At 41.7% G+C, this 13,100-nt stretch overlaps 1 protein-coding gene across 1 annotated transcript in view; it reads right to left on the reverse strand.

Annotated features, from left to right (window-relative positions):
* The window catches only part of PLEKHA8 (pleckstrin homology domain containing A8), a 28,405-nt gene that overhangs the window by 14,976 nt on the left and 329 nt on the right, over positions 1 to 13,100 (reverse strand). The window contains exons 2-4 of the mRNA XM_069860206.1: positions 2,906 to 3,022; positions 2,145 to 2,300; positions 72 to 196 (exon numbers count right to left, since the gene is read on the reverse strand). Of these exons, the coding sequence (XP_069716307.1) occupies positions 72 to 196; positions 2,145 to 2,300; positions 2,906 to 3,022 (398 nt within the window). The remainder of the gene's footprint in view (positions 1 to 71; positions 197 to 2,144; positions 2,301 to 2,905; positions 3,023 to 13,100) is intronic.

Below are 13,100 nucleotides of genomic sequence, written 5' to 3' on the forward strand. Positions count from 1 at the left end.
CTGGCTAACCAGAAGAGTTCGCAATGCTCAAGACTTTACAGATGTGGTCTACACCAAAAATATAGCTGTACCTCTGGTTCTGATACCCCAGAAATGCTGGCTTCCTTCGTTTTATGCACTTGCTGAACAAGGAGGTTACAGTAAAGTCTAAGTTCAGACATTTTAGTCTTCAAGGCTTCTGTGTTTTCAGTGAACTCTAGAAGTGAAACAAAATCAGAGTTAAATTTATTGTATCCATCTTGCAGTATATGATTTTGGAAAGTTGCTGAAATAGTATTATCCAATCTAATTCAATCAATATTTCCTTATTTCAAAAGTTTTTCTAACAACTTAAAAAGATGCAGTAGAATGGTCATAAACTATGCTCCTGAAAGGTAAAATACTGTTTCATTATTTACCATCATAGACCAGAACAGTTTTTCCTAGACTTGGGACACAGAGAAAAAGCAAGCAAACCCTTGACCTTACGAGGCCTTTAAAATAGGACAAAACCCCTTCATATCATATTTTTTTGTTTTCACTAAGTAGTTTAAAGTGCAAACAATTACACTGTGAATTAAAGGATCAGGGTTCTGGGTAGAACACACTGGAGGAAAAAGATGCATCCTGTCCAACACGGGCGATTAATTTAATATCTATGCCTGAATCATAGAATAGTTGAGGTTGGAAGGGACCTCTGGAGATCAGCTAGTCCTACTCCCCTGTTCAAAGCAGGGTCAGCCAGAGCACAATGTTCAGGACCATATCTAGTCAGCTTTTGAACACTGCCAAGCATAGAGACTCCACACCTTCTCCTTGCAACCTGTTACAGTGCTCTCTCATCCTCACAATATAAATGTTTTTGCATGTGTCTCAATGGAATTGTTTGTATTTAACTTTATGCACATTTCCTCTTGTCCAGTCACCGAGAAGAGTCTGACTCCATTTTTTTTTGTGCTGTCATCCCAGATATTTCCTTTAATCATCTTAGCAGCCCTTTGCTGGACTCACTCCAGTATGTCCATATGTTCCTTGTACTGGATAGTGCAGAACTATGCAGACCAGACTAATCCAGATATGGCTACCAGTCAATCTGAGATTTTTCAGTAATTTTTTTGACATTACAGTCCCAGAATTACAAAATAAATTTATTTGCCTGCTTATAGGACTACCATGGTTTAGTCCTGCGAACACATTGTAGGTTTTCACCCTGTGCTACTGTATGCCAGTTTACAGATACAATTTTGTTCTGCTTCTAGGCACTGTGCATCAGATCCCCACTTGGTGTAGGACCCTACAGTAGCATCTTCTGCTCAGTTCCGACTGAGTTTGAACCAATAGATGCAAAGCCTGCTGAAGATGCACAGAAGACTAAGAGAAATGATTCTTCACCTCAGGGAAAGGAAGTGACCGTCCCTCCCTCAGGATAACTGATATATGCATAGTCACTGTGCTGAGATTATGCAAGGTTAAGGCATAAAGTCTCACCCTGACTCATTAATAACACACTATGCTTGTAAGCAAGAGGGATTTGCACTGGCACAAAAGTGAGATTTTGGTGAATGCGAAGAGGTAAGTGAATTCATTTTCATAGCTAGACCATGATTGTATTTAGTTTCCAAATACTAGTATGCACATTTAAACCCAATTGCAAACTTTTATTTTGATTTCCAAGAGAATCTTGAATGGTACAAGACAGCCCAGGTAGAACATGTAAGGAAAGGGACTGAGGAACTCCAGAGTTCAAGAGCCACTGGTAGGAGGGGCTGGGTCATCATACTAAGACTCTTCTACAAGGTGGGGTCTTACCTCCATGCACAGTCTGCATCCCAGGGACTCGCAGCCAGGAGTTACTCACTGCTTATACTTAGAGAACCCACCAACATACAATTTTAATGATTTATACGTAGTATATTTAAAAGAAAAGCCAAAGTTTTCAAATATCTGCCCTCAGACTTAACAGCTGAGATTTCTAGCTAGAGTTCCCATATGGTTTGGCTTTTAGCAGCACCAAAGACCCAAAGCACAGGTTGGATAGAGTTCAGGTACTGATTTTGTCATCTTTGTGTGTACATCTGTTAGGGTAAGGATGTGTGTACGTCTGTTATGGTAAGGATAGGAAAATAAAAAGTAAACAGTATGTGTCAGCAAAAGGGTATTCTTGCCTTTTTCCTTCTGTGTCCTGCTATCGGTCAGACAGGCTTTGGCAGTTCCTAACGCAACCAGCCACTTTTGCCTTTCAACTGCATTTCTTGCCTTTAAATAGAAGTATTGTTCCCCTGGGATGATCAGATCCATTCGAGTGTTATCTGCAGGATGAACTGGAAGCAACATAGATTTTAGAATAGTCCTTCAGCCATTCCCAGCGTAACTGAATATCCCAACAGGTATGTTAGGTGGCAGATCAAACAGTAATGAAAGAACCTACAGGCCCCACCTTCCCCTGTTGCCGTTTTATGTGGTCAGCACAGTATCATCTGGGAGTCTTTATGGAAAGGGCACTGTCTTCCAGTAAGCCTCTTTTCCATGTTTCCAGCCCCTAACTAAACCTCAAAGATATGGTAAGTAATCTGATACAAGTGAGCAGGTCTAGTACTTAAGTTTATTCTTCATATTTCTAGCTTCAGCTTTTTGCTTATGAACAGTCTTTTGAACCTGGGTGATGTTCCATATAGCTCATAAAAAACACTGATGCACCTGCATGTATAATCCCCATTATACTGGAGGCTTGCAGCTCTCTTCACATTTTCAAACTACTACAGAATAAAAAATGGCATATAGGTCAAACTACTGAGTTGCTACAAATACATATCAAAGACATCATGCCATCAAATAGCTCTTGTGATCTGAAAGATCATCTTGAATGCAACATTACTGGACAAACTTTGTGACTTTGTGCAGCTGAGTGTTACTGTTTCTTGATTACCTTGAATTTCACACACAGCCATTTGGATGCTTCCCTTACAACCCTTCCAGGCATCTTCCTGAGAGTCATAATAGGACAGGATACCACCACAGAGAAGAAACCATCGAGGCTGCCACCCTGAAAAACAAAATTGTATTTCTCAGTTATTTCTCTCCCTACAGTTCCACCATCTCTCTCATTCAGGACACGCCGCAAATAAGGCCCCAATGATTCTCAGTTCACGCTTGAAAATTAAACCCTATGAAGTAGTAATATCTGTGGACAGGCCTGGATGGTGCACACCACAACCCCTGCTTGCTGGCATCTATGTGTCCTTTCTGCAGGTAGCTGGACTGCAGCAGCATGTTCCCGAGATGCCATATCTCGTTTTCAGAAACATGGCATCACTGACTTACACTCTCTTCCAAAACTACATTTTCAGTCCACCACGTTTCAATCCTTCCATCACTCCTAAGCTCACTTCTTCACTCTTTCCAAAATCCACCCAGCTGTCCTGCCTTACACGTCTTCCTTCCTTGCGAAGAGGGCTAGCCAAACTGCCCTGAAAAGCAATGGGCAAGAAACTCCTAGAAATCAAGGGAAAGAGGGGGCAGAGGCAGATGTGTTGATTTCTGAAGACTATCTTTCAATGAAGCTGTTCTCAATAGCTCTTGACATTTCTGTGCTGCCAACATAAAAAGTAATCTTGAATTCATGACTTGCACTTCCAGATACCTTCTCAGAGAACAACCAAAACACCAGCCTAGACCAAAACCTGCAGTTCTGGGTACCCTTTTGTCAACCCTGTTGCCTGACTTCAGAAGTAAATTATGCCTTTTGTTTTCTTCTTTTGGAGTACTACAACAGCATGAAAAGATACAAACAAACAAGACATGACAGCCATCATGTATGTCTAATTAAAAACTACAAGCTCATTAACTTCAGAAGAAATGAAGCAATAACGTCACTGGAGGAAAGCTTTCATTACTGAGCTACAACAGGCTTCCCTGGTCAGGACTAAGGGAGTGGGATACCAAATCCACCACACTGTGCTGGCAAACCACCTTTGAGGAAAACACTTTGACAAGATCATGTGGACCATGTGGCTCTCGTGTATTTTTGTAGGGGGGTCTCAGTTCTGCTGCACTGGGGTGCACGGCACTGCTGGAGCCCAAGGTGGGCTCAGACCAGCACCTTCTTGGAGGAATGACTGCTCCTTATCAGCTAAGGACCAATTGCTAAAGCTACTGCTGAAGCCAAATGCAACTCAGTTTAGGGTTAGAAAGCCCTAAAGCCACAGGCTAATAGCAGGACTGTGCTTTGGGTTTTTTTTGTTTGGTTGGGTTTTTAAAAACAAGAAGTACCACAGCACCCAGGCCAACCTGCTCTATATGTTGACTACTGAGCCTTGGGGAAAACAAATTAAACATAAATCCTTTTTCATACTCTTTCAGAACTCCTCCACTATTTTGCAGACAAATATAAACCATCATAAATGCCACAGTATTCTCAATACTACTTCTATATTTTCTATGAAGGGAAAAAAACCACAAGAATGAGAACGAATTTAAAAAACCCAGCAAGATTGATTTTTATTTGTTTTGCCATCAAAATAAAGAGACTATCCTAAAAGTCCCTGTTGATATGGGAACTCACAAAAAAATGGAGATGATCGTTCAGCAAAGAGAAGCGGTTAATTGCTTCAGACACTCAATGGCACAGAAACAATCCTTTAAATAATGCACGGCGCCACAGTCAATACAAGCCTCTAATTCAGTCTGGAGATCCTGCTGGTGCACATGAATAATTTCAGCCATGGTCCTACAGCTTACAACTGCAGCTGATGCTCAAGCAAATTGCATCCCATCAATCAAAGGCTGAGCAATCAATTAACTAACATACAAAGCACTCTGCCTCTATCGCTTTGCAGGCTGGTTAAAAATACGTTATGAGTCAACATATTTTTGTTGAGGTTTTTGGTTGGGTGGGTGTTTTTTGAGGGGGAAGCAGTAATTATTTGTCTTCCTTTATAAAACCTAACTCTTCTTTATTAGATATGTATTAAAAAGACCATGACAGGAAACTGTTAACAAGGACCCCTTGCATTTTCAACTGAATTGTTACATTAATAAAAATACATTTTTGTAAAAAGAAAACAATTAAGAAAGAAAAATCAAGTGAGGCTTTATCAGAAGATGCACTAACCACCTGGTACTCACTGACACTGAGTCAGCAGCCATGGGAAGGTTATCCTAAACAACCAACTAAAAATAGCATCTGGCTGTCAAATCACGGGCAGCGCAACAGGGATACAATCTTCAATTACTGAAGCTTCACATTAGCAGACAAGCAAAGAATAGAAGAGGGGGAAAAAAACCACACAACAAAAAACAACGTAGCAAAAAGACACTCAGACACTTCCACGAACACAAGTTTTGGATTTATTCAGTCTTATTTTCTCCCCATAAATTGCTCTAGGAATACTGCAATTTTTGGAACTGAGCATTCAGACTTCACCTGATAATAGAAAGTTAAAGCTGAACCTTTCAAGGTATTACTGGTGCCAGCACTAAGACAACTTTGAAGAAGAATTTACTAATTCCACTTATGCTGGTGGTGCACAGGCATGACAAAATATAGCTCATACTTCCACAGCTCATTTTAGAGGCATAGAGTCATTAACAGTAAAAATTGACCTTGCTGAGGAAAGATATATATATATACACAAAAGGACCATAAAAAGCAAAGCACAATAAAAATGAGTAGTAGCTTATGGTTTCAGCCATAGAAGAAAGTGAAGAGATTCCAGACAACTTCATAGACTCCAGTTAAGGTCCTAATACAAATTGCACTCCCGTATGAACTTAAAATTAGTACCTGCAGTACCTGGAATATCCAATATTGTCCACTACAGAAACAGATAACTAAGCACTCTGTGCCTGCTAAGGATTCAGTCTTCTCCAGAAGTTTCCACAGCCTGAAAAATCTACCTACTTGCACTATTACACTTCAAGAAGTCTGGATGCAGCTATCACTGAACAAACTTGACATTTCTTGATAACACAGTTGAAACTTGGACATAATTCAAACTGTAGTGTTACACAACTCAGACTCCAGACAGCATTCATTCCAATGTGCCAAGCCTGAAGAAAAAAAACATTTGAAGACATGTAGATCATGTCAGACATCCACAAAGCCAAACCATCTGGGAGAATTACATACTCAAGAAGCCAAACTGATGACCTGGAAAACAAACTGCAATTAAGAGATGCCAGTTCCAGTTGCATTTCTAAAAGGCACAAAGGCCAGACACTCAGGTTTTTATTACTGCTTGCTTTTCACTAGTATTATGTAATACGTTATGCTTACTAATTTCTTGAGCTTCAACATGAGTTTCTATAAAACTTATGCAATAGATAGTCCTTGGACCTCTTTGACCTTAATTCAGATTCTAAGTGTGGATGGGAGATAATTCTGAATTTTTCATGTTACAGTAACATCAACCTAATAGGAAGAATTAAAGCCTTGATCACATCCCTACTGCTAATATCCTAAGCAAGATCCAAGACTTGGCTGCAGCCCACAGACCAGTGGCAGATTAGGAGCAGATCCCTACTTTCCTGTGCAGGGTCACAAGAGAGTCACAGAGTGGCTGCTCTGATAGCCAGAGACGTCTCGCAGCAACAAGAAATATCCATCTTTTCACCCCACCCTGACCAAAGTAAGCTATGCCATGTGTTCACCGCACCACCACCTACCACTGCTCTATCTCCCAGCACCCAGGAAGGGATGAACCACAGCTTCTACCCAGCAGTGTGTCAACAACTGAGAGCTGGACAAGAGCTGCTAAAAACTCCACTCAAATAGGACCAAGGCAGTGCTTGTGTCTTGCATAAAGCAACAGAAAATGCAACATATGCCCTTCCCTAGTTGCCAGTGCTGATGTAAGCTTCTAAATGCCATCAGATTCACACCTTTGCTGAAGCCCAGCCTGTTCCTGGTTAGCAGCTGTTAACAGGTAGCAGCTGTTGGCCATAAAATCCACCTCTCCTTTACATAACTGTGACCACAAAATACCTGCTTTCTGGTCCTGAGGAAAATCATATTTTCCAGTTATAGGATGCATCTAACAGCAGAAACACAGAATCAAGTCAAGAGATCTTCTTTCCAGCATGTAAAGAAGACTGCTGAGCTGCCCTGGACAATGCTGAGAAAAAAATGACTTCTGCACTGAGCTGCCTGCACGTCCTCACCTCAACAACAGAAATGTTTCATGCTGGCCTGGAAGTGACCACTGCTGGTCTTATCGCACTAATGTCCAATGGATGAGGATCCCCCTAGGGAATTAAAACTACAGAAATCCCTACAATGCAAATGGACGAAACAGTTGTTTTCAACATCCCAACACACCTGTGACCTCGACTACTGAGTGCATGCACTAAATCTTACAGTCCAGTTCTTAACAACTGAAAGTGTGTACCTTCCACAAGACCAAGTTCAGTTTATGCGGCCGTGTGTTTCTAGTTGAGAACAACAGCTGGAACCAGCTTTATAACAGCTTTATAACCTTCTCCCAAAAGATTTTTCTCACAGATGTCCTGTAAAATCCACCTTCCTTTCAATCACAACTGTTAGTGCAGTGCTAGCAGTATTAAAAAAGCATCCTACCATCACAGGGCATTCGTGTTTGTTTGCAAACGATTTTATGCTAGTGACCTTCCAAGGCACAGAGAGTGCAATGTACCAGCCGTCAGGCATTTCTGAAGAGGACGCAGTGAAAGGATGGAGGGCAGAGAGAGGATCATGGCAAGTGAACCAGGCAAAAGTTCAGTAATCCAGGCCACTGCCCAGACACACTAACTCAAGTCATTCAAAGCTCCCAGAAGCTGCCCTCCTCTGTTTACACTTCCCAGCCCCAGCAAGCTAGCTGCTCCTCTCCATGACCCCTGGGGTGGTGATAAGGCCAGACTGAGGACACGCAATACATTTATGTAAACACACAATATATTATCTCATCACCATCATTCTACCACACCTTTCGTTTCTGTCCTACCCTGCCGTTCCCTGAGATGACTTATTTGTTTCAGTGCAGGACTGAATGCAGAGGCACCGGTACTGCAGCATACCTGGCAGGGAACACTGCACTGCCAGGCGGGCTCTGCAGCATCGCTCTGACACCTGCAGAGGAGAGAGGGGACACTGCCACTCCTGCAGCCTCATCAAACTCTGCTGTGAGCCCATTATTCAGTTTCAAAAAGGTACGACAAAAGCAAGATTGATGTGTGAAGAAAAAAGAGAAGAAAGGGAAGAGAGAGGGGAAAAAGAAGGTCAAACCACGCAAATGTAACTACACAAAATCCAAAGAGAATTAACAAACTAGTCCCTGAAGCATCCTGGGCGAGAAATGTAGGCAGGACTGGCTGAGACTTGGTCATCCATCTAAACCAATGCCTGGTCCCCGAGAGCAGCTATGGTCAGTAGTACTGAGCAGACCATTGCCCTGTAGGCAAGAGAAATCTCAGCTGTCTAGGTGTCTAGGTCTACCTCCACAAAAGCCAGACTTCTTATTTTACACAAATAGAACTCAGACTGTACCCAGAGGCTAAAAAAAAAAAAAAAAGAAAAAAAGAAAAAGCTATCAACAAAACCTTTTTAGAATCAAATGTTTATCAAAGGGTGACATTTTCAATTACTTTCTCTAGAAACAGAGGACCTTATTTCCAGAGTTTGATATCAATTGGAAGTGTACGTCTCCCATCCTAAAAGAGACGATTTCTCAAATTAAACTCCCAAAACAAAGACCCACTCTAAGCAGTATCTTGTGGCTCCAGATTCAAACTATAAAAGATAATGCCCTTTCACATTTTCTTGAGCTCTCCCTCCAAGCCCAAGCAATTCTGAATCATTAGTGACAATTTAAAGTTTTGTGTGAAAGCTGAAATTCACTGCTTGGTGCTGGCTCTTGATATCTCAGTTGAAACTGAAAAGAATTCAGAGCACAACAATAAAATGAGAGGGGATGATTACAGACAGGAAGGTGGGGAGAGCGATCTATGGTATGTGGTATGATGCAGCGTCACTAGCGATAGCATGAATGTGAGGGTGTCACACCTCAAGGAAGATTAATTAGTTAAGGTTAGAGTTAGCACAATTAAGGAAGTGAATATTTGAATAACAGGGAAAATGTAGCTTTTTTTGAAGAAACGTGATCAAAGCCACTTCACAAAGCACACAAAGAATGCTAGGCAAGTCAGTGGAGGCATTCAGCATTTGGCTTTCTAATGACTGAAGCTGCCCTGGATCCCCAAGCCAAGAGCTGGCACGTACCACCTTATTCCAGAGTCAGCGGCAATCCTGCCTGTGGCCAGTAACCCCAGGTAAGACTGCACCTTACACTGAAGATCTGAACTGTATTGAATTCCAGCAAAAAAAAGTAACCGAAGGTGCCAAGCTTTTACACACACCATTGAAGGAAAGTATTCCCCAACTCCACACTCTGTCTCGCTGTGGATAAGCGATAGTTTACTCATTCTATAAGCCTGGCGAGAAATGAAAATCGCAGACTATTTTTACAAGGTAATCTCCCAAGACTAAAGAAATTTCTTTGATTAATCAGAACGTATGCTTCACAAAGAGTGTGAAATGCAGCTTTAGTTCAGTCAGAGAGTCCTGTGGGAGACAGTTTCCAAACAGCAAAGAGCAGCATTCCCGGGCAGTTTACCTCTGTTCTCTGCTTTCTCCAGGATCCGGCCACGATGATGTCCACACTAGAATTCTTTGTGCTCAGCCAGGGCCACAGGTAGCAGCAGCACAACAGACTGAGGAGCTACAGGGAAGGTAGAGGGTGATGGTTTTGACACCCCAATTGCTTACTACAATAAGCGGTACTGAAATGAGAGTTAATACTCCATTTATCCACACTATAAGATCATTCGTAGCTTCCACAACCTTTAACAAGCAATGCAAAGATTAGATAGAGTTTTGGCAAAGAATGTAGTCTAGGAATTTTTTAAGATCAAATTATGCGCCTTGACTGTAGGCTCAGCTGAAGCCAACTTGGATGCCTGTGTGATTTAAGTCGTCCAGCTCTGGGTTTTGAGGATTAATAATTCAAAGTTTGCAGAGGCATCAAATGTTTGCCCAAGAAAAGAAAGTGCTATCACACTCTATACAGCAGCGATAATTCTGCTTACAAAGTTCCCTGCTCCCTTAAGATTTCAAGCAATTTAGTGGGGGAAGCATAAACAAGAGCAATCTCAGGACAGACTTACCGCAAACACAAGATCCTCAGTGGATTTTCATATGCATGCGTGCAGGTCTAGCTTATCTGATCCAAAGTTGGCACACTTCACTTGAACTTAAACAAAAATCTCACATAGAGAAATCACTGTCTGGTAGCCATTGCATTAGGGGAGAGAAAAACTAAAATTTCTGTTCTCTAAACTCAGAGATTTCAGAGGCAGCCCTGGGACCCCTGCATGCAAAAACCACAGGGTGAGCACAGGATCAACACCAGAGGAAAAACCCTATCTCCAAGCAGAAACAAAGTAAACTAATACAATTTATCCTAATCTCTATAAAGCAAACAAGTACTTATAAATAAAACAAGATAACTTATTTGAGCAGTAAAGTACGCTAATCTATCTTCCAGTTGCTGTGCTTTCTTTGCCCTTTACCCACAGAAAGCCAAGCTTGTTTCCTATTTCTGAAATGTTCTTGCTGCCAATAACCATGTAATTTGCAACCAGGAGCTGGGGGTAAAACAGGTTGATGTGGACTTGACCTTACGATGGCAACACTAGAAGATGTTATAAATCCCATATTTCCAGAAAAGATTCAAAACAAGCTTCATTAGCTCCTCTCTCACAGCAAAAAGGGAAAGCAGTTCTCCTTTTCTACCATGCTAGATTTATTCTTTGGTGAATATCTAATCTCCTCTCTCTGTGTTTCTAATTCTGAGGAGGAAAGGGAGTAAGATACAGGCTCTGTATGTCCATATGAGCACTATGTTAGTAACACAGGCATTCACCAACACACAAAACATGACACACATGTTCCTGACCTTCTGCATACATCATTTACACCACACAAGTTAATCTGGAGCAAGAGGAAAAGCAGAATACTGACAGAAATACTGTTTCGGATGACCTGTTGAACCCTCTTAATCCCTGAAAGGAGGCTTTTCTGTCTCTCACTCCCCAGCTCTGTGCTACTGCTACAACAAAGATCACATTCCAGCATGACATTTTTTTTGCATCATCACATAAATTTATAACTTAATGGCTTCAGGGCAGGAAGTCTTCATTTTATGCCAAAAGAAAGCACATGTAAGCCTAGTTAACTCTCAGAACAGCAAATTTACTGTTCTGAAACAGACACCAGACAGACTCTCTACAAGCTGAGAAAGGGCATCGAATGGAGTGACCTTGACCACCATAATTACTAGCAGAGTCAAGTTTCAGCAAAGAAATCATAAAGATGCTTCAATCCTCCATCACTGATTTTCTCTCTATTAAGAATAAAATTTCATCTAGTTTCCAGCTGGGGCAAGTCTCACACATCTAAGGAAAAGAGATTCCTTCAGTCGGCATTCGCTTAGGTTGAGGTTTGCAAAGTCTCATCCTTCTTCATGAAGGGTCATTTGGTTAAAAGCACATCTCAATGTGGCTAGCAAAATAAAAAGTTTAATTTCAATGAAACAGGAATATTTCTGATTGTCAGTCTTCATCTTATCATCAAAACAGAAGACAAATCCAGCTGATCCTACTACAGCCACACTCAGACACAACGCTACAATGCCAAACACCAGTCATCCACATACACCCTGGTTCCCACAGATACTCACTCCCCAGATCTCATGGCACAAAAGCAAGCACAAGGGTTTCGAATACGCCCAGCATCTAAGCAATGCAAAGAATGACAAACACAAACTCTAGATCAACTGAACCATAGATGTTTTCATTATGGGGAAAAGAAGAATAACGCTGCTCGAGTTCTGAGTATTTATAAATAATTAAAAATAAAACAAATCCATGCCTATTCACTGAGAACTGATATTTTTTGATTCCTTTCTCCTATTGCCTAAAGGGGAAAAGCTGCATCAGTCTTCCAGCACATCCATAAATCTAGCCTCATGCACCACTCCCCCCCCACCACTTATCCCCCTGCCACATGAATGAATCACTCATGCTTCAGCTTTTTCTCCGTTCCATTTTGATTTCCTACACTTTCCCAGCTAACCAGAGAGGTGCAGCTGTTCCAGCCCCTCCAAGATTAATCCAAGCAGGAAGGCAGCCCTTCCCTGCCTACACTCCCGAGCAAAACTTGCACCTGGCAATGTCAAGGCCGTGGTTATTTTTCTCTGACCACCAAGTTTCCAAACTGTTTCAAAAGCAAACCGCAGGGAGGTTTGTGCCAGGCAAGACCCCATCCACACGCCCCATATTACAAAGCACCCCAATTCCAAGGCATCCAAGAGCAGATACCTGGCAGGAATAGGGGTGGCACAGGGTGCTCCTCACCTCCACAGCCTCCCAGACCCCAGCACCTTTAACCTCCGCTGAGGAAACCCCTGGCCACACTTGGCTGCTTGCAGTCTGCGACTGGAGTCAAGTGTCCCATTGATACGGAAGATGCCAGCAAATAAACTTGGAGTTTTAGAAAGTAACCACTCTTTATCAGACCTGGGACACGAGACGGAGTGAACTCCATCAGTGATGTGCAACGAGACAAAAGCTGATTACAGAACAGATTTCCCACTTACACGTATAAATTTTGACATGTATACACGACGTATATTTTGACACATATACATGACATGTATAAATTTTCCCAGAAATCTTAGGCATATTTATGACTTTCCAAGGACTGATTCTAATGTTGTTGTGAACTTCACAACAGTCAAAACTCCTGCTAAGTTGGAGCTGGTTTCAGCTCTCTGCTCGACCTTGTATTTGAGAAAGGGAGAGACTCCAAACACAAGCGATTACCGAACACACATCTGTTCAGCGCAGATGATACTTTACACAAGACTTTATCGTCTTTAAAGAACGAACAGCTTGGGAAAACACGGTCTGAAAGAAAACACTGAAAGAAAACACGCTATCAGAGGGACGTTATGTCTAACTCTCAAGAAATACAATGACTTAGATGGAACTTTACTTTAGCTTAAATAAAAAATATTCTACTTTTTGTAATAGTAACTACTTCTTGTATC

The sequence above is a fragment of the Phaenicophaeus curvirostris genome, chromosome 6 (genome assembly GCF_032191515.1).
Source record: "Phaenicophaeus curvirostris isolate KB17595 chromosome 6, BPBGC_Pcur_1.0, whole genome shotgun sequence".
NCBI lineage: Eukaryota > Metazoa > Chordata > Aves > Cuculiformes > Cuculidae > Phaenicophaeus > Phaenicophaeus curvirostris.